Source organism: Podarcis pityusensis, assembly GCF_964106645.2.
Source record: "Podarcis pityusensis genome assembly, chromosome: 16".
NCBI lineage: Eukaryota > Metazoa > Chordata > Lepidosauria > Squamata > Lacertidae > Podarcis > Podarcis pityusensis.
In genome coordinates this window covers 8,600,222-8,619,504 of record NC_138041.1, presented here as the reverse complement: position 1 = coordinate 8,619,504, position 19,283 = coordinate 8,600,222, and the positions used below count along the sequence as shown (strand labels likewise).

The 19,283-nt window shown below is 51.4% G+C and overlaps 1 protein-coding gene across 16 annotated transcripts in view; it reads left to right on the top strand.

The window, feature by feature from the left end:
- Nucleotides 1–481: 481 nt before the first annotated feature.
- The window catches only part of TPM3 (tropomyosin 3), a gene marked incomplete at its 3' end in the record, with an annotated part of 69,827 nt that continues 51,025 nt past the window's right edge, over nucleotides 482–19,283 (top strand). For 5 of the 16 annotated variants that reach the window (XM_080984811.1, XM_080984812.1, XM_080984814.1 and 2 more), the window contains exon 1: nucleotides 15,029–15,249. In XM_080984811.1, coding sequence (XP_080840937.1) covers nucleotides 15,118–15,249 — 132 coding nt within the window. In that variant the 5' untranslated portion in view covers nucleotides 15,029–15,117. Of the gene's footprint in view, nucleotides 734–5,566; nucleotides 5,693–15,026; nucleotides 15,250–19,283 lie in introns of those variants that run through there. The other 11 variants (XM_080984802.1, XM_080984805.1, XM_080984804.1 and 8 more) reach the window with 8 other exon arrangements.

Genomic DNA, 19,283 nt, shown 5'->3' with positions numbered 1-19,283 from the left:
ATTAGATTGGAAAATTTTCAGACAGGATTGATGGAAGTCAAAAAAAACTGAATAAGATGGAAAAGTATGTTTAATTACTGTTGAAAATGATATGTTAAAAAATTAATTATATATATATAAGGGAAGAGGGTGGGTGAGTGACGGGGAGGCGGGCGTCCTTTTTGCTGGGACAAAGCAGCCTTCAACCCCCTCCCCTTCTTCTGCCACTTTTGGGGGTTTCTATTAGTGGTACTCAGCTGTTCCCCTAGGGAGGCCAAATATGGCCACAGCTCATCACGAAACAAAAAATAAAAAATAAAAGGACGCCTCTCCCAGGTCTTCTCCCCAGCACTGCCACCACCGCAAGGCAGTGCCAGGGCAATGGAGGGGGGGTTATTTTGGACCCAATTGGAGCGAGCCCTGGAAAGCCACAGGTCCCCCTGCCCCACCTCCCGGCCAGCTGGCAGGGAGGACGACTATAAAGGGCCGAGGGGCAGGGAGGAGAGGGAGCAGGCTTTCGAAGGCAGCGCCGAGGTCCGCTCAGGGTGCCCCCCGGGTCTGCTTCGTGCCAGCCAGGTCCTCTCGGCGCGCTCTCCATTCCTACTCGCACGGACAGCTCTCCCCTCCACCGACTGCCGCCATGGAAGCCATCAAGAAGAAGATGCAGATGCTCAAACTGGACAAGGAGAACGCTCTGGACCGGGCGGAGCAGGCCGAGGCAGAGCAGAAGCAGGCGGAAGAGAGGAGCAAGCAGGTGGGCAGCCGCTGGGCTCGGCTGTGTGTGCTGGGGGGCGGGGAGGAGCTTTGTGGTAGGGTCCTGGATTCGAATTCTGACTTAGCTCATCACGGATGCCCTCAAGTCAACTGGTCTGGTTTCTGTTTCCCTCAGGCATAGTTCAGGCATAGCCAAACTTGGCCCTCCAGATGTTTTGGGACTACAATTCCCATCATCCCTGACCGCTGATCCCGTTAGCTAGGGACGGTGGGAGTTGTAGACCCAAAACAGCTGGCGGGCCAATTTTGGGCATGCCTGCTCTAGATGATCCTTGTGGTCCCTTCCGACTTCTGTGATTCGGTGGTGTCTGGCGCTGATGGGAACTGGAGTCCAGAAACATCTGGAGTGATACGGATACATCCCCGCTTTATATCTCTGGAGGTGCATTTCACATGTGGTCCCTGATGGGTTGGAACAGGGCTGGCCTGCAAGTGGGGATCCTGCGGCCCTCCAGATGTTGAGGAACTACGAATCCCATCATCCCTGACTGTTGGCCACCGCAGCTGATAGACCCTGGCATCCAACACCACCAGTTTTTGCTTCGGCTTCAAAAAAATAAAATTGAAAAATTAAAAATTGGGCTGTTCTCCATTTTCAAACTAGGGACGCGGGTGGCGCTGTGGGTAAAACCTCAGTGCCTAGGACTTGCCGATCGCATGGTAGGCGGTTCGAATCCCTGCGGCGGGGTGAGCTCCCGTCGTTTGATCTCAGCTCCTGCCCACCTAGCAGTTCGAAAGCACCCCCAAGTGCAAGTAGATAAATACGGTAGGTACCGCTTTATAGCGGGAAGGTAAACGGCGTTTCCATGCGCTGCGCTGGTGCTGGCTCGCCAGAGCAGCTTCGTCATGCTGCCCACGTGACCCGGAAGTGTCTGCGGACAGCGCTGGCTCCCGGCCTCTAGAGCGAGATGAGCACGCAACCCCAGAGTCGGACACGACTGGCCCGTACGGGCAGGGGTACCTTTACCTTTACTTTTACCATTTTCAAAGCAGCAATTTCTTATTTGGAATTCATAAATATGGGATCAATGGAAAGTGGGACCTAAAAATTTGCAGTTTCTGTTGAAAAGACAACTCACACAGAGAAATGAATAGTCGTAAGTGAGGTCATGGCCATTTATATCAATGGGTCTAGTCTGAGTAGGGCTGTCACTGGCTACATACAGGCTACAGTTTCTGCCTGAGACTGGACCACAAGGTCCTATTGACAACTAAGCCTCCAGCATTCCTTTTAAATTGCAGAGTTCCATCCCGGATCATGTGAACTAACCTCTGCAGAGGAGCCCCTGAGCATGTGCAGAGTGCTTGTCCATCTAATGTTTGCCTGAGGTCCCCTTCCCTTAATTCCAGGTTGGCTCTGATGGTGGTTACCCACCGGCAAGAGAATTGCACTCTGCATATGTACAGAGGGCCTTTCCCCTTGAGTTAGCACAACTCAGAGCTCACATCCCTGTGGGTGTCAGATGGACCAGCCACTGTGTGCCCCCGACTTGATCAGCAGTATGGGGGGAAATGCACTCTGTGTATGCTCAGAGATATGGCCGACCGTCCACTAAAAAGACCCCCAAAGCCAAATTCCTGAACTGAAAATAGTTGCAGGGAGTCCTCATCGCTCAGCAGTACAGGAAGAGGCCTCTGCGTACGTATATTATTTATTTATTGCATTCAATAGCAGGGACCAGGAATTTTGTTCGGACTGCCTTTTTTTTGAGGCCAAAAGGGCTTTATACTCTTTTTTGGTTTTGAAATAAGATGGAGGTAAGTAGTTTAATCCAGTGTTTCTATAGGCCAAATAAGCGTTCCTTAAGCGTCCCTACCAGGAAAGACTTTGCTCGTGTGCTCAAGACATCCATTCCATAAATCATATTTTGTTGCATTGTGCAAAATATGAGCAGGCCAGGGCTCAACTGATACTACCCTTGCTGGTACCTTTCCCGGGAAAATCAGAGGCTCACTATGTCAGGTTCCTACTGGAAGACCGGACAAAAGCTAGAACGTTAGCAGTGGCAAAGTTTTTATCGGTGGTTGCAAGAACAAATGAGCCCTATATTCTAAACAAAATACTTGATTAACCTGGAGGTAGGCTGTATGAATTGTGTATTGATTTGTAATGATTTGTTGGGTCTCTGGACTGTAATAAAGATTGATTGATTGATTGATTATTTCTTGCATTTATATATCCCACCTGTTTCTCCAAAGACCTCAAGGTGGTGTAAATGGTTATTGCCTTCCACATTTAACAATAACCCTGCGAGGTAGGTTAGGCTGAGAGGCAGTGAGTTGCAGTGGTTAACCCCCAGCACAGACTAAACCTTCGCACTCACCTCTCCTTACCTGTGTCGGTGGGTTTATGATGAGTTTATAGGAACAGAGAAAGAAGGTGAGGATGATGGAGGGCAGAAAGAATCTGGGACCGGCTTGGCTCCTTTCTCCAGAGAGTTCCAGTTTCACATTCCTTACGCTTGACAAAGTCTTGGCAAACAAAGGAAGGAAGGACTGGGTGGGTGGGTGGCGTTGCTGCCTACCCGCCCCGTGATCAGGATGGCTTCAGGGTGACCAAACAGCTGACAATAGGGGAGAGAAAGGGGGCATGTGAGGATGGGCGTATTATATTCTGCATTTCCAGACAGGACTGAGATTCCCCATCACACACACCAGGGAGCTGGGTCAGAATAGAAGAGCGTCCGGGGGGGGGTGTCAAACTAAAGCATCCTGCACCCCCCTCTCCTACAAATCCGCCACACATCAGAAAAGCCTCCAGAAAGCCCACAAGCAGGGCATGAGAGCAACAGCGCCTCCAGGGGGCTTGTTCTCAGAATCGAGGATGCAAAGGTAGACTGCCACTGTAGGTGGAGGTTTTGCGTTGCATCCCAGACTACTCCAGCTCAGGTTAGAACCATTGAAGTTAATGGTTCTTTCCTTCCACTCTGCCACTGCCCTCTCTCTGCGAAACCATCTCTCTCTCACAGCTCATAGCTCAGTCGGCAGAGCACGGGGCTCTTAATCTCAGGGTTGTGTGGGTTCGAGACCCGCATTGGGCAAAAGATTCCTGCATCTCCCTGAGTCATTTTATTTTCATCCAGGCTTCATTCTCTAAGGTGTGCAAGCTAACCCCTTGGAAGGGAAGGGAATAACGTGGTGCTGAGCTTAGAAAATACAGAAAGACAAATACAGCGGTACCTCGGGTTAAGTACTTAATTCGTTCCGGAGGTCTGTTCTTAACCTGAAACTGTTCTTAACCTGAAGCACCACTTTAGCTAATGGGGCCTCCCGCTGCCACCGTGCCACCAGAGCACGATTTCTGTTCTCATCCTGAAGCAAAGTTCTTAACCTGAAGCACTGTTTCTGGGTTAGCGGAGTCTGTAACCTGAAGCGTATGTAACCTGAAGGGTATGTAACCCGAGGTACCACTGTATTTTCAAATCTGAAAGTTGACAGCAATGTACTTGACGAGCTGTGGCTTCCCCCCCACCCCAAGAATCCTGGGAACTGTAGTTTGTTAAGGGAGCTGAGAGGGATTAGGAGACCCTTAACAATCTACGGTTCCCAGGATTCTTTGAAGGAAGCCATTGGCCTTTAAAGCAGAATACAAGCTCTTTCAATGTGTGCTGCATATGCGACTAGGTTGCTCAAGCCGGTTTGCGATGCAGCCAGCTCTGCTATCGGGCAGTCCCATCTGGAGCAAACGTCTGTTAAAATAAGGATTTGTGTTCCTACACGCCCAGGTTAGACTGGATATGAAATGGGGGGAAGAAAGGGGTTTTGTTGGGAGGAGGAATGTCTAGGACACTGGAGATTGCGTGTTGTTTTGACCTTGCCTGGAGGCAGGGCAGAAGAGATTGAGTCATGTTTCGTGTCTATTCAGGCTGGAAGAGCAAAGGGAATTTAGAAATAGGGAATCTCTCTATCTGTGCTTTGAGAAGCCTCTCATGGTATCCTTGTAAGGCGATGAGGAACTATGGCAGGGAGGCGGGGGTAGAGAGGGAGAGAGGAACACCCGAATCAGTTGCATAAACTGGACATTATTGTATAAAGTCCCTTCCACTCTGTTTGGCCGCAGAACCCTCTGAAAGGAACACAGTGCTGGACATTTAAAGTGTGGTGTAATGGTTATAGGGTCGGACCGGAACCTGGGAGAGACCAGGGTTCGAATACCCCATTTGGCCAGTATATCTGAAGGAGTGTCTCCACCCCCATCGTTCTGCCTGGACACTGAGGTCCAGCACCGAGGGCCTTCTGGCGGTTCCCTCGCTGCAAGAAACCAAGTTACAGGGAACCAGGCAGAGGGCCTTCTCGGTGGTGGCACCTGCCCTGTGGAACGCCCTCCCACCAGATGTCAAAGAGAACAACAACTACCAGACTTTTAGACGACATCTGAAGGCAGCTCTGTCTAGGGAAGCTTTTAATGTTTGATGCATTACTGCATTTTAATATTGTGTTGCAAGCCGCCCAGAGTGGCTGGGGAAACCCAGCCAGATGGGTGGGGTATAAATAATAATATATTATTATTATTATTATTATTATTAGCCGTGGAGCACGCTGGTTGTGAGCTCGGGCCTAGCTGCTCGCTTGCAGCCTGACCCACTTTTCAGGGTTGTTGTCCAACCCCTTGCAATACAAGAATCACAGCTAAATCAATTAGCGAAGCTTCTGCTGTTGTGGCTGACACGGAAATGCGGATAAACTTAATTCTGGGGAGAAATGAGAAACCAAACGGGACAGATTTGGCCCTTCTTCCTCAGCGTTCAAGGTTCTAGGCCTCAAGAAGGACTGCGGACGTATGGTAAACGCTACCTCCCCTTTCATTTTGCAGCTGGAAGATGAATTAGCCGCCATGCAGAAGAAGCTGAAGGGGACGGAGGACGAACTGGACAAATATTCAGAGGCTCTCAAAGATGCGCAGGAGAAGCTGGAGCTGGCGGAGAAGAAGGCTGCTGACGTATGTATGGGTCTGGGGTGGAGGGACGCCCCTCTCTGAATTTGTGCTCCCTAAGCAAGACTGTTTATTCACCCAGCACTTTTGCAGGGCCAAACCACGTGGCTGGAATGGCTGTGGGTCCTGCTGGGCAAAGGGCAGTCCCCTGTTTCAACCATAACTGTCAACCGTCCCTTATTTGGCGGGAAACTCCCTTATCCCAGCACCGTGTCCCGCTGCTGTCCCTTATTGATGATGTCTCTTAAATTTCCTAGGTATCAAAGGTAGCAGCTCCTCTCCCTCCCTCCCTGCTGGCCAGGGAGGAGGGAGGCTCCAACTGTGTTGCTTGGCTGCGTTGCTCACCCAGTAAGGAGTCTAAGGACGACTGGGGGGTGGAGCTTGCATGCCTTGTGCCCATCAAATCGGCCGCGTTGCCTGGGGACTCGCCTTTGCTCAGCGCTTCCCAGCGGAGAGGTGACGGTGGTTTTCCTTGCTGCATCCCCTTTGCTGGGTTGCTGCACTGTGGGAACCACCGCTTGAGGCTTCGTTTGGCTGCTGGCTGGGCTTTCTGCCTTTGGCTTGGAGGGGCTCAGAAGTTGAACATACCTGTGCTCTGAAAATCCCTTATTTTGGCAGCTGATCCCTTATTTTCGAGGCTGCTGGTCCCTTATTTTCAAATCTGTAAGTTGACAGCTGTGGTTTCAACAGAGGCTGAGCCACTGGGGCGAATGGGGCACTGCCCCATAAACCTTGCTCTGCCTTTGGCCTGCCCCTCTCTTACTTGCAAAGGTGAGAGGGAGGTGGTCCTGTCTGACATTTTTCTCCTTTTTCTTAGTCTCAGGGTTGCTCCTTCCAGAGCTCCACAGGGAGGAGAAGGATGGGGGCAAAGTTAGAATTAGTGGGCTCTGCCTGTCATTGGCTCTGGCGCCACCTACTGTCAGGCTCCCCAACTTCTACCGTACCAGCTCCAATGGGACCAACTTTGCCTGTTCTTGATTTTGAAGAGCTGCCTGGCCCCAATTTGGGATGAACGCTAAAGGACCTTAAGAAAGGAGGGCAGGGGAGACCCTTCTTATGTCCATTATGTTAGGGGGAAATTGATTTGGGGAAAATGTCTGTATTATAGGAAACTGCTCACAAAAATGTATATTTTAAGAGAAATGCGCATTAAAATGCTGGTTTTTCTTTTTAAAAAATTGCTAACTGACGTGGAAATGTGGAGAAACAGACATAAGATATGCAAAATGAGAAATGGAGAAGAACCAAAATAGATAGCTTTGCCCATCTCCACCCTGAGGACAAATCGACCCGGAAGCCACACAGTGCCAGGGTGTGAAATGAGCTGGCAAGGAGATTGACCCCCCCCCCCCCATTTCCCCGGCCTCTTGACAGGAAAGGCAGAAAGTGTGGGGAGCGGAAAGTGAGGGAAAAGGAAACACTCGGGTTCTGAAAATAACCTTATCTTTTCCAGCAAACGTTGCGGTTAGGCTCACCAAACCGCTGCTGACTTTTGCACAACGCCAGGAGCTACCCGGAGAACCAACTGTCCCCGGCTGGGTCTTTCCCCAGCAATGTCTATGCTTAAAAACGCAAACACAGCTCCACGGTTGCCCACAGTGCTTAACTTACCATCTAACACCGGGAACGCTATTAGTATCATCAACAGCTGCTCGCCTGTGGCGACCAACGAGAGAATTCAGGTGAACAAGCAGGCAGGTGTTTGCCAAAGAGAGTCTCCTTCGCTTTCTTTTAGAGCAGGGGGGGGGAATCTCATCTGTGGCCCTTCAGGCTACTCCATCTGGCCCTCGGGAAACTCCCCAAGCCATAGCGCCCTCACGAGCCCAGCTCTGCAGCCTCCCTGAGTGTTTTAGCCTGGGTGGAGCGTGTCCTTGAACTCCTCGATCTTTGAGGAGCCCAGCAACGTCTGGAGGGCACCAGGTTGGGGATGCTTCTTTCCCATTTTCTCATAATCTCTGTCCTAAACTAAAGGGAAGGGATGCAGCTCAGCAGTAGAGCATTTGCCTTGCATGCAAAAGGCCTCAGGATCAATCCTTGTCATCTCCAGGGACTCTCGATTTGAAGACTGGGACAGCCAGTGCCAGTTTGTAGACCAGGGGTGGGGAACCACAAGCTGGAGGGGGGGGCAAATGCGGCCCTCCAGGCCTCTCTATCTGGCCCTTCACTGGCCCTGTTTCACCCGCCTGCCCTGAGCATTTTTGCCTGGCTGGGGCATGTCCTTGAACTCCGATCCTGCTTTTCCACACAGAGGACAGAGAGGGGTGTGTGACTATGTGTACAAACCGGCCTACTTTTGCCTCTGGCCCTGCCCCTGCCGGCATGTGGCCCTTGGAAAGTTCCCCATAAGGGGAATGCGGCCCTTGAGAACCAGCATGCCTGCTGTTGACAATATTGAGCTTGGTGAACTGATGGCCCGAGTTGGCGTCAGACCGTTCCTGTAAATGGGGAGATGGACAGAGAACGTTGCTTGCCCAGGTCATCGAGAAATTCTCCTTAAAAGTGGATTATCTCATGCACGGGATGCAACTGGAAACTCTGAGTCACTTAGGAAAGGGTTCTGCCTCAAACCTGCCCCAAGATTGACAGGCGGGACTTTGGGATAAGTGGAAACCCAACCGGCCCTCTCCCGCTAATGGCCGGGGAAGAGCTGGGAAAGTTATGCAGTTCCCCACCAGCCTGCCCCACACTCCCTGTTCCTTGCATTGTTGGTGGCAGTCTCTAGGAAAACAATGGCGTCGAGTTTCTCCCCGAGCGAAGGTTGGCCCCATCCGTCAAGCGGCTAAGGGCTGTCAGCGCCCGGAGCAGCTGCCACTTGGCATTCGGAGGGGATTATCTGTACAGATTTATCGCCTATGGGTGGGGGGGATTGACGGACATTTGAGCTTTTGCCACCTCCTGCCACCTATCGCTTCCTTTTCTGGATCCTGCTTGGTGGAGCAGAGTAAGACCCAGGGCTCCCCCCCCCCCAGCCTGAGCTCAGGTCTGGTACCTTTCAGGTGGGTGCCGTTGCCATTCTAAGAGAACAAGGGAGAAGTTCGTGGTGAGCACCTCTTTTTCTAGAAAAATAGCACTGGGAAGAACATAAGAGGAGCTCTGCTAGAGCGTGACACTGGTCAGCATCCTGTGGCCAGATTCTTTCAGGTAGCCCACGGGACTACTAATATATGCTGCTCATCTGACTGGGTTGCCACTCCTGGCGGCTTCCAACAAAATATTGAAACACACCAAAATATCTAACATTAAAAACTTCCCTAAACAGGGCTGCCTTCAGATGTCTTCTAAAAGTCAGATAGTTGCTTATCTCCTTGACATCTGATTGGAGGACGTTCCACAGGAAGGGCGCCACTACCGAGAAGGCCCTCTACCTGGTTCCCAGTACCCTCACTTTTCATAGGGAGGGAACTGCCAGAAGGCTCTTGGTGCTGGATCGCAGCGTCCGGGCAGAACGAAGGGGGTGGAGACGCTCCTTCAGGTATACTGGACTGAGGCCGTTCAGGGCTTTAAAGGTCAGCACCAACACCTTGAATTGGGCTCAGAAACTGGGAGCTAATGTAGATCCTTTAGGAACATTGTTATAAAGTCCCGGTGGCCGCTCCCAGCCGCCAGTCTGACAGCCGCATTCTGGATCAGTTTAATTTCCGAGTCACCTTCAAAGGTAGCATGAAGACAAGAGCACTCCCTCACGGTAACCTATGTTCCTATAAACATACAAAGATAAGGATTGGACCCTGCCCTGACACCCCAGAAAGCCACCACCAGTCAGTGGAGACAGTACTAAGCTAGATGAACCAATGGTTTGACTAGGGTGACTTTTTATGTTCTCTATAAGAAGTTAGGGAATTAGAGAGTGGAGGGATGGCCCTTTCTCCAAATTAAATTTGGACACATCTAACATAAGAAGGGGACGCAGGTGGCGCTGTGGGTTAAACCACAGAGCCTAGGACTTGCCGATCAGAAGGTTGGCGGTTTGAATCCTCGCGACGGGGTGAGCTCCCGTTGCTCAGTCCCTGCTCCTGCCAACCTAGCAGTTTGAAAGCACGTCTAAGTGCAAGTAGATAAATAGGTACTGCTCTGGCAGGAAGGTAAACGGCGTTTCCGTGCGCTGCTCTGGTTCGCCAGAAGCGGCTTAGTCATGCTGGCCACATGACCCGGAAGCTGTACGCCGTCTCCCTTGGCCAGTAAAGCGAGATGAGCGCTGCAACCCCAGAGTCGGCCACGACTGGACCTAATGGTCAGGGGTCCCTTTACCCTTTACCTTTAACATAAGAAGAGCCTAGCTGGTGAAACAGGTCAATGGCCCATCTAGTCTTGAATCTTGTTCTCACAGCAGCCAATCAGATGCCCCAATGAGAAGCTCAAAAGCAGGACTTGAGCACAAGAGCAACTCTCCCTTCCGGTATTTTGCCTCTGACTTTGGAGGCAGAACATAGCCATCAGGCTTTGTGGCCACTGATAGTCTCACTATTCTCAATGGATTTGTCTAATCCTCGTTGAAAGCAATTCAAATTGGTGGCCGCCAGTGGATTGGGGCATGAGAAAGTGTATGCTGCAGTACTGGGCAAATTTTAGGGGGTAGTTTGTGCCTTGGGGCTGCATCTTTGCATGGGTGCCCTTCTACTGGCCCAAGGTCACCCAGTGAGTTTCATGACTGAGCAGGGATTTAAACCCTGGTCTCTCCCAGGGCCTAGTCCCAAATTCCTATGCCCCACAAATAACCCAGAGATGCATTTTAAATGAAAGCACACATTCTACTCATGCAAAAACACCAGGCAGGCCCCACAAATAACTCAGAGAGGCATCTTAAATAAAAGGACACATTCTAATGTAAAAACATGCTGATTCCTGGACCTTCGGCGGGCCGGATTGAGAAGGCGATTGGGCCACATCCGGCCCCCGGGTCTTAGTTTGCCTACCCATGGCATGGCCCAGTCCAACACTCAAACCGCTACTGCCCACTGGCTCATTACTGACGACGCAACAGCAGTGCATCTGTAGCCGATTTATTCTGGCTCACAGATCCTCCAAGTGCCTCCATTTTCCAAGGACAGCCCCAGATTTACAGACGCTGTCCCAGTTTTTTATTTGATCCCAGAATGTCCCGCCTTTCCTTAGGATGGCCCTATTTTCATCGGAGAAATGTTGGAGGGTATGGAGCTATGCAAACCCTGAGCCTTTAGGAAACATCTGAAGGCCGTATAGGGATTTTTTTTTAAATTTAAAAAATATTTTTACATATGTTGGAAGCCGCCCAGAGTGGCTGGGGCAACCCAGTTGAATGGGCAGAGTATAAATAACAGAAGTATGTGAAGTATCATTGTGGAATAAGACGTCCCTATTTTCATCGGAGAAATGTTGGAGGGTATGGGATAATCTCCACATTGTTCTGCTTTATTCTGATTTGCTTCCACATTATCTTGGGGTTGGGGGTTCTTTTGCTGTAGCCAGAATATTTGTGGTGCAGTATAAAAATTTAGAGGATTTCAGCACGATGGTATGGGACCCATTGGAAACAAAGCAGTGTGTCCGTACCAAAACTCTTGCAGGGGACGAATAGTTTTGAAAGCGGGATCGCGCATGACGGCTGCGATAGCATCATGAGCACAAATACTCATGAATGCACAATGAACAGGACATGGAAGGGTCTCAGGTCATTGATTCCCCCTCCACCTTGTTTCGGCTAGTTCCTGCCTCCCCACATGTGCCCAGCAGAGGGGGCCAGAGAACACATCCCTTTCTCCACAGTTACTGAGGAAAAGGTCCTTCAATCCCATTAAGCAGCCCAGGAATTTAAATATGGAGTGCTTGGGCTGGTGGGGTTTCGTTCTCTGAGATCTCCTGCGCAGTACTGGCTGGCTGTCAACACATGGGAGGAAGGCCCAAGAAGAAACATTAGCTGCGAGTTTCTTGAGCGGCCTAACCACTTCGACGCCCCATAGGGGGGCTCCAGGAGGGTGAGAGTAACCTCAGAAGCCCGGCCTCGGTGCCAAGGAATGCTCAGCACTCCTTGGGTGCTAATTGCAAAGTCAGGATCAGTATGCTGACCCCGTTGGAAGGAGGAAGGAGGAAGGAGTGACGGGTGCCAAAAAGGCTTTGCGGGAGAGATTCCCGAGACTTCCTCCGACCGACTCCAGATAGCTGCTCATCCCCCAGGCAGATTTACGGCTGAAGGGCTAAATTGAGACGCTGGGGGGGGGGGGAGGTGGAGAGAGGCAGACACCTCAAGGAAGGAAAGCTATGTGCCCCCCACACTTATACCCCTGAAGGCTTGGTTAGCTATGGGCCAACCTTTTAGAAAATGAAATAAAATCAAAATTCTGCATCACTAATGCATGCTCAGCAACAATAGTTGAATTCTGCACCCTGGGTATGTTATGCAAATGTGATTTGCACAATTTAATCTGTTTTGCATAACTTATTCTGATTTTTTTCAAAGCTACTATTGCATAATTACCCCCCTCCCATTTTCTAGTATAGTGAAGAAGTTGCAAGGAGCTATATGAAGCACTGCCCTCTGACATCTGGGACTCTTCAGGTTCAAACCCACCATTTCCCCAAGCATATCTTCACAGAACAATAAGGACTAGTAACTTTTTAAAAGTTCCAAGGAAGGTGAATCTTGCTCCTTCATTGTCAGAGGCAGTGTGCTTCTGGATACCAGGTGTTGGAAACAGAAGGAGGGTATTATTTGTAGTTTCCAAGTCACCTTCAAAGGTAGCCCCATGTAGAGCACATTGCAGTAGTCCAAGTGGAACATAACCAGAGCATGTACCTCTGATGAGACAGTCTCAGCCGGTGTACCAGATGGAATGGGTAGACAGCTGCCCTGGACTCAGAAATGACCTACGTCTCCAAAATTACTCCCGGGCTGCACATCTGGTCATTTAGGGGTAGTGTTAACCCATTCAGAACCAGGGAATCCCCCCCCCCCCGCTTGTCTCTCCCCTGTCCCCTGGAAACAGTGTTTCTGTCTTGTTGGGATTCAACCTCAATCTGTTAGATGGTACCAGTGTCTTGACTAGTCCATCTAGCACTTTGTGTGCTCCTATTTAAATCAGCCTTTTTCTTGGAACGATAAGAACTAGAATCTTGCTTTATTTATAGAGGGAAAGACCATAATTCAGTGGCATGTCAAAACTCCCGGGTTCAATCTCTAGCATCTCATGGTAGGAGTGGGGAAGACTCCCGTGTGAAACCCCAGAAAACTGCTGCTAGGCATTACAATGAGTGTAACATAGCTTCCTATGTTGCTTCAATGGCTGCTAGCTCTGATGGCCGTGCCATTCCACTGCACTCAGAGGCAGTAAGGCTTCTGACTGCCAGTCAGAGGGGGACTGGCTCCTGTGTGTGGGTCTTGCTTGTGGGTTACCCATTGAGACCATCTGGATGGCCATTGTGATGGATGATGGACTATGTGGAACACTGACCCAGTCCAGTAGGTTCTTCTTATGATTCCAAGGCTGGAGGCCTAGACAGACGTTTGGTCTGATCCAACAGAACTTTTTACCTTCTCAGGTTCGTATTCACAATTCCATTCCCATCCTCAAGATACTGAATCCGGATTTTGAAACGGGAGTGTCACCCGGCTGTTTAAGTTATTTCGTGTTTCATTTTAGTCTTGCGCATGGAGACAGAAGCGGGATCAAGCCTGCGCCGTTCTTGTCTGCTGAACCGAAAACTCTCCTTATTAGTTCTCAGCCAGGAAAGGCCTGCAGAGTTTGATAAGGGCGCTTCTACACAACTCTTTCTGACTAGCAAGGCGGACAGCGTGCTCTAAAACCGGCTGCATCGCCTTGTTCCAAGGGAAACGGCATACAAATTAGAGCTGGATGTTCCCGCGGTGCCTTGACGCACCAGGCAAATGCCACTTGGTCAAATATGTGTAACCCACAGCCATAACTGGCAGCAAAGCCATCTGGAAACTAGAGTCTCAGATCTTCCATTGATCAGGGAAAGGGGGAGCAGGCTTGTAAGAGGGCGATGTGTGTGTGTGCATGCGTGCGTGAGTGAGTGAGAAGAAAGACCTCACTGGAATGGAATGTTTCCCAGCCTTGCTTCATCTCCCAGTAAAAAACCCCAGATGCTGTTTTGCAAAGGTTGAGTTTGGATCTCTTGTGCCCATATATGTACCTAGCTGTCCTTGCAGTCTTCAGGCCTAGGCTCCTAACTCCCCCCCCCCCTTCCTTTATGGTAGCAGATCTGCCAACATGCAGGAGCGGATGGGAAAGGTCAGAGGAATTAGTAAGGCCAAAAAGTTTTTTTAAAAAACTGTGTGTGCGTGATGGTTAGCACATCATGCTTTGGGAGAGTGTTTGGGCTGAAGCCTGTTAGGGATGGGGAAGAAATTCAATTCAGTTCGCGTTTAAACACTATAACTCGTGGGTGTCCAAGGAAGCTAAATGCTGGGAGATTTGGGACAGATAAAAGGAAGGGGCTTCTTCAAATGGCACTGGGATTTGCTTTCGAAGGAAGCAGTGATGGCTACCAACTTGGATGGCTTTAAAAGGGGATTGGACAAACCCATGCCGGTGGCTACCAGCCACAATGGCTCGGCACTGCTTCCATGGTTGCTGCAAACTACCGCAGGGGAGAATGCTTTTGTGGTTCTGGGTTTCCCACAGCGTCTCTTCAGCCAATCTGAGAGCAGGATGCAAGACTCGGTGGGCCCTTGGCTGGATCCAGCAGGCCTTTCTTATGTTCTTAGGCTTTCCGGGCTGGTGGAGCTCGTGAATGGTAACCGTAGGAATGCTTTGAGGTCTACGACACGGCTGGGGGGCCACCCAGATGGGCTTCCAACTTGCTCCGGCCCCTATTTTTCCTTGGAAGCAAAACCCCATGGATTTCAGTGGCCAGCAGCATCAGGGTTGGCCAGTGTGAGGACAGGATGGACCGCCGGCCTGATCCAGCAGCTAGACACTTCTGAGGTGAATCTGCAGCATGCAGGCTTCACTGGGATGGGCCCTTCACTGGCAGGCGACCCCCATTGCTTTTCAACAGGCCTACAAAGGGGGCTGGGAGGGTTCTCTTGCCTCCCATCCTCCCTTGCAAAGGGGCCAGCCCCACTGGAGGAGCCCCCACTGCTTTTCCCCTTTGTTGGTGGGGCTGGCGGTGGGTGTGGCGGAGCGAATGGAGGAGGATGCTGAGGTTTTTCTCTCTCTTTTTTTTTTTAACCGAGACTGGCTTGGCGGCCTGCTCCCGTTGCCATGGCAACCCTGCAGCTGGAGTTAGAGACGGGTAGGGAGGCGGCGGCGGCGGCGGCCCCGCCTTCATCCGGGGCCCTCGGCGGCCGCGTGACGTCACCGAGAAGGCGGGAGGGGGCGCCGCCTCCCGGGTATTTCAGGGCGGGGCGCGGGGGCTGTCGGGAGCGGCGGCGGCGCGGACGGAGTGGAGAGCAGGGGCGGGCCGGGGCAGGAGAAGCAGGCAAGTCTGTGGCCATGGCCGGGGCGACCACCATCGAGGCGGTGAAGCGCAAGATCCAGGTGCTGCAGCAGCACGCCGACGAGGCCGACGAGCGAGCCGAGAGGCTGCAGAGGGAGGCGGAGGCCGAGCGCCGCGCCCGGGAGCAGGTAGGACGAGGGGGCGCCCCGGGGGGACGGGCGGGCCGGGGCCAGGGAGGGCAGCAGCTGCTACCCAGAACCCTCTGCGCTTGGCCATTTTCCCAGAACCCTCTGCGCTTGGCCAAAGTGGCTCTCAAGCCTTGCCCTGCCCTTAGCTGCTTTAGGCCACCAGCAGGATTAATTCGGAGGCCCGTCTCGGCCCAACTGAGTTCTCTTCAGAGAGGACCCCACTGAAATTTAGCCATGCTCCTTCTCCATCAATGGTTCTTCTATGAGTAAGGGACGCAGGTGGCGCTGTGGGTTAAACCACAGAGCCTAGGACTTGCCGATCAGAAGGCAGTTTGAATCCCTGCGACGGGGTGGGCTCGGTCCCTGCTCCTGCCAACCTAGCAGTTCGAAAGCACGTCAAAGCACAAGTAGATAAATAGGTACCACTCCGGCGGGAAGGTAAACGGTGTTACTGTGCGCTGCTGTGGTTCGTCAGAAGCGGCTTAGTCATGCTGGCCACATGATCCAGAAGCTATCTGCAGACAAACACCGGCTCCCTCGGCCTATAGAGCGAGATGAGCGCCGTAACCCCAGAGTCATCCGCAACTGGACCTAATGGTCAGGGGTACCTTTACCTTTAAGGCATCGGGCTTGGGCTCCAGGTTTCCCACGGTGGTGCATCTGGAGACCCTGTAAGGGTTGGGCTTGAGTACCAGTTGTCTGCCGGGCCTCGTCCTCTAGGGGTAGGCTGGCTGCTCCTACACATGGGTGCTCTGTTTGGGGAACATCGGAAGCTGCCTCCTACTGAGCCACTGGTCCATCTAGCTCAGTGTTGTCTACACCGAAGGGCGGCAGATTTCAGGCAGGGAGTCTTTTGTGACATTACCCGGAGGTGCATGTTGAGGATTGAACCTGGGACCTTATGCACGCAAGGCGGATGCTCTGCCACTGATCCACGGCTCTGCCCGTAAGAAGATCTGTTCTGGATTGGGCCAAGGGTCCATTTAACTCTGCATCCTTCCCGCCCACCCATCTTGCCTCTGCCGCTCCTCATCAGATGCTTTGCAGGAAGCTGCCAAGCCCTCTCCTACATGTGAACCCCCAAAAGCCTTATGCACAAGCCTACTGCGTCTGATCCTGGAGCTGGCACATAGTATGGCTAGTGGCTATTGCTAGCCTTATTCTTCATGAACTCATCTATTTTTGTTTCCAAGTTGGTGGGCGTTGCTTCATCTTGTGGCAGCAGATTTCCTACTGAGCGAAGGAACTCCTTCATTTGGGCCGTCCTGAATCTCTCCAGCTTCATTGACTGATACTCACTCCCCAGATTCTAGGATTAGTTTTCTTCCCTATCCATTTTCTCCACACCACGTATGTAGTCTTATGCACCTCTGCCATACACCCCTCCTTTAAAAGCCCCAGATGTTTTAGTCTTTCCTCACATAGGGAAGTAGCTCAGTGGTCTTGCCAGGAAACTAAAATGGAGCCATCACACGTACGAAAGCCTGAGAAGAGCTTTTGTTGGGCCACTCCAGAGAGATCCCATCATCCAGCTGTGGCCCTTGCAGGTTGCCTCTGGGGAGCCCTTAAGTGAGGGGTTGATGAAGGCAAGAGTTCCTTTCCTGTTAGTTTGTTTGTTTTTAATCCCCTAGCGACTGGTGTTTTTGAGAATTTCTTGGTGGTATTCTGCCTTGAAACGTGGGAGGCTCCTACTTAACCATTGCGGCTATAAGCTGTGCAGCATAAGATTCCCACTGGATTGGGTAGAAAGTCTAGCATCCAAACAGTGGTATGGTCCCCTGTCTTCTTCCCTCTTGGTCTCTAATTAGCTGCTTCTAGAAGCCCCTTACCAAGGAGGAAGGTGATGCATGTTTACTGCTCCCTGAACACGAGGCAGCCTGTGACTATCAGAACATACAGCCTGCTGGATCCGGCCAGGGGCCCATCTGCCCCAGTATCTTGTCTTCTTGGTGGTCAACCAGATGCCTGTGGGACGCCCGCAAACAGCCCCTGAGCACAAGAGCCACTCTCCCCTCCTGTGGTTTCCACCAAGTGGTTTTCAGAAGCATTATTGCCTTCCAAGTGTGCAGGCAGAGCATAGCCGTTGTGTTTAGTAGCCATCAACAGCCCTGTCCTCTGTGAATGTGCCTAATCCTCTTTTAAAGCAGTCTAGGTTGGTGGCCGGCACTGCCTCCTGTAGGAGCGGGCTCCATAGTTTTAACTATGTACTGCCATGGTGGTTACATTCTTGGTCATCGTCTTTCTCAAGAACATAAGGACTGTTGTGTCTCATCAGAGCACAGTCCCAACTGGAAAGGTCACAAATGAATGGTGAAGGTGATGGCAACCGCCGCCCCCCCCCCCCCCGCATTGCTCATTTTCAGCCTTTTGGTGTTCGGAAATAAACTGCTTTTGAGCTTGGAGGTTCTGTATGGAGCTGTCCTGCCTCTTTCTTCCAGAAGAACTGGTGTACTGGGTTAGGCCGAGGCTCCGTCCTGCCCAGCGTCTCGTTTCCTGCGATGGACGCTGGATAGATCCCTCCAGGCAATTCAGAGAAGGCCACTGCCTTCCTTTTGTTTTGTTCCTGGTGCCTGATATTCAGGGGTAGACTGCCTCTGCACCTGGAGGTTCTGTTTTGCTGTAGGGCAGCTCTTCCCTCTCTCCCTCTCTGTCGCTCTGATGTATAGTGCAAAGGTATACTAGGAAGCCCCGAAGCAGGGCGTGGCAACAACATCCCCCTCTCATTCTCCCAAGCAAGGAACAATGAGCGCTCTTTTATTAAAAAGCTTGTGATATTACATCTTGTTGTGAACCCCGTGCCTTTTAATTATATCGTGCGTGAAGATCAGAGGCTGCAAAATGCCTAGGTTTGCAGGGGAGGAGTTGGGTGCTCTCGGCCAGATGGACAGAGCAGCTCCAGGAGAGAATTGTGGGTGAATTCAGGCCAATGGTGCCCAGCGTCAACCTTGCTGAGCATAAGGGTGGGCCCACAACTTGGCAGCAGAGCTCTTGCTTTGCTCTTCCTCCATGGTATCTGAATACCAGTTTCTGGAAACCACAAGAACGGGGAGGGCCCTTGTGATCTGGTCTTGGCTGCAGGTTTCCCCACAGGCATCTAGGCAGCGTCTGCAAGAACAGGATGCTGAACTAAATGGGGCTTTGGCCCTGATCCAGCAGGCTCTTATGTGGTTGGAATCCTGGCGTTTCCAGTTGAAAAGCACTAGGTAGCAGAGGCTGGGGAAGACTTTGAGTGCGGGAAACCCCAGAGTGCTGTTGCAAGGCACCCGGTTCTATATAAGGCAGAGACTTTGAAACAAGAACATAAAGTCACCCCGTCCTTTCTTATTCTGGGAGCCTTGAATGGGCAGTAGATTATGGATGAGGCCTGTCCTCTTGGTGCTCCAGTGCCACGCCCCTGTCCAGTCTGATCTGGTGACCCTCCCTGGCTGCTTTACCCTGCTGAAAATGTGTCCTTAAATGGTGATCGTTCTTGTTGGCTTGGTTGGAGAGAGATGTATAGGTGCGTGTTTAGAAACCTCTCAATTTTGTGTGCAAAGCTGCCCATTTTGACCCGTTGCCCTGGCCACTACTGGTGTGTGGTCCCTGGAAGATTGCCCATGTGGGGATATGGCCCTTGGGCTCAGAAATGCGCCCTCCTGCAAATAGGAACTAGAAGAGACCGCAAGTCCTATCCTTAGTGGGGCATAGGTTTGGTGGGGAATAATGTGTGGTGCAAACCAGTGAGGAATTCTGGGTAGATGCTGGGGTGTGTCTGTGTTTTTTCCATGGTGTGTGATCTTTCTTTTTGAGTGCCTAAATGCATTACTCGAGGTAGCTATCAATAATAGAATACAAGAAAGTACACCCCCCCCAAAAAAACTCAATTATTATCAGAGGGCTGTAGACCTGTTGGAAAGAATGAGCTCTAGGTAGTCATGTTCATTCACTTGAATGGGTCTACTCTTAGTAGGGTTGGCATGGAATACAATCCATGGACACGTGGGGCAGGTAAAAGGCCTCCCGTCTTTTTCCCTTCTTTAAACACCTTCCTGCTT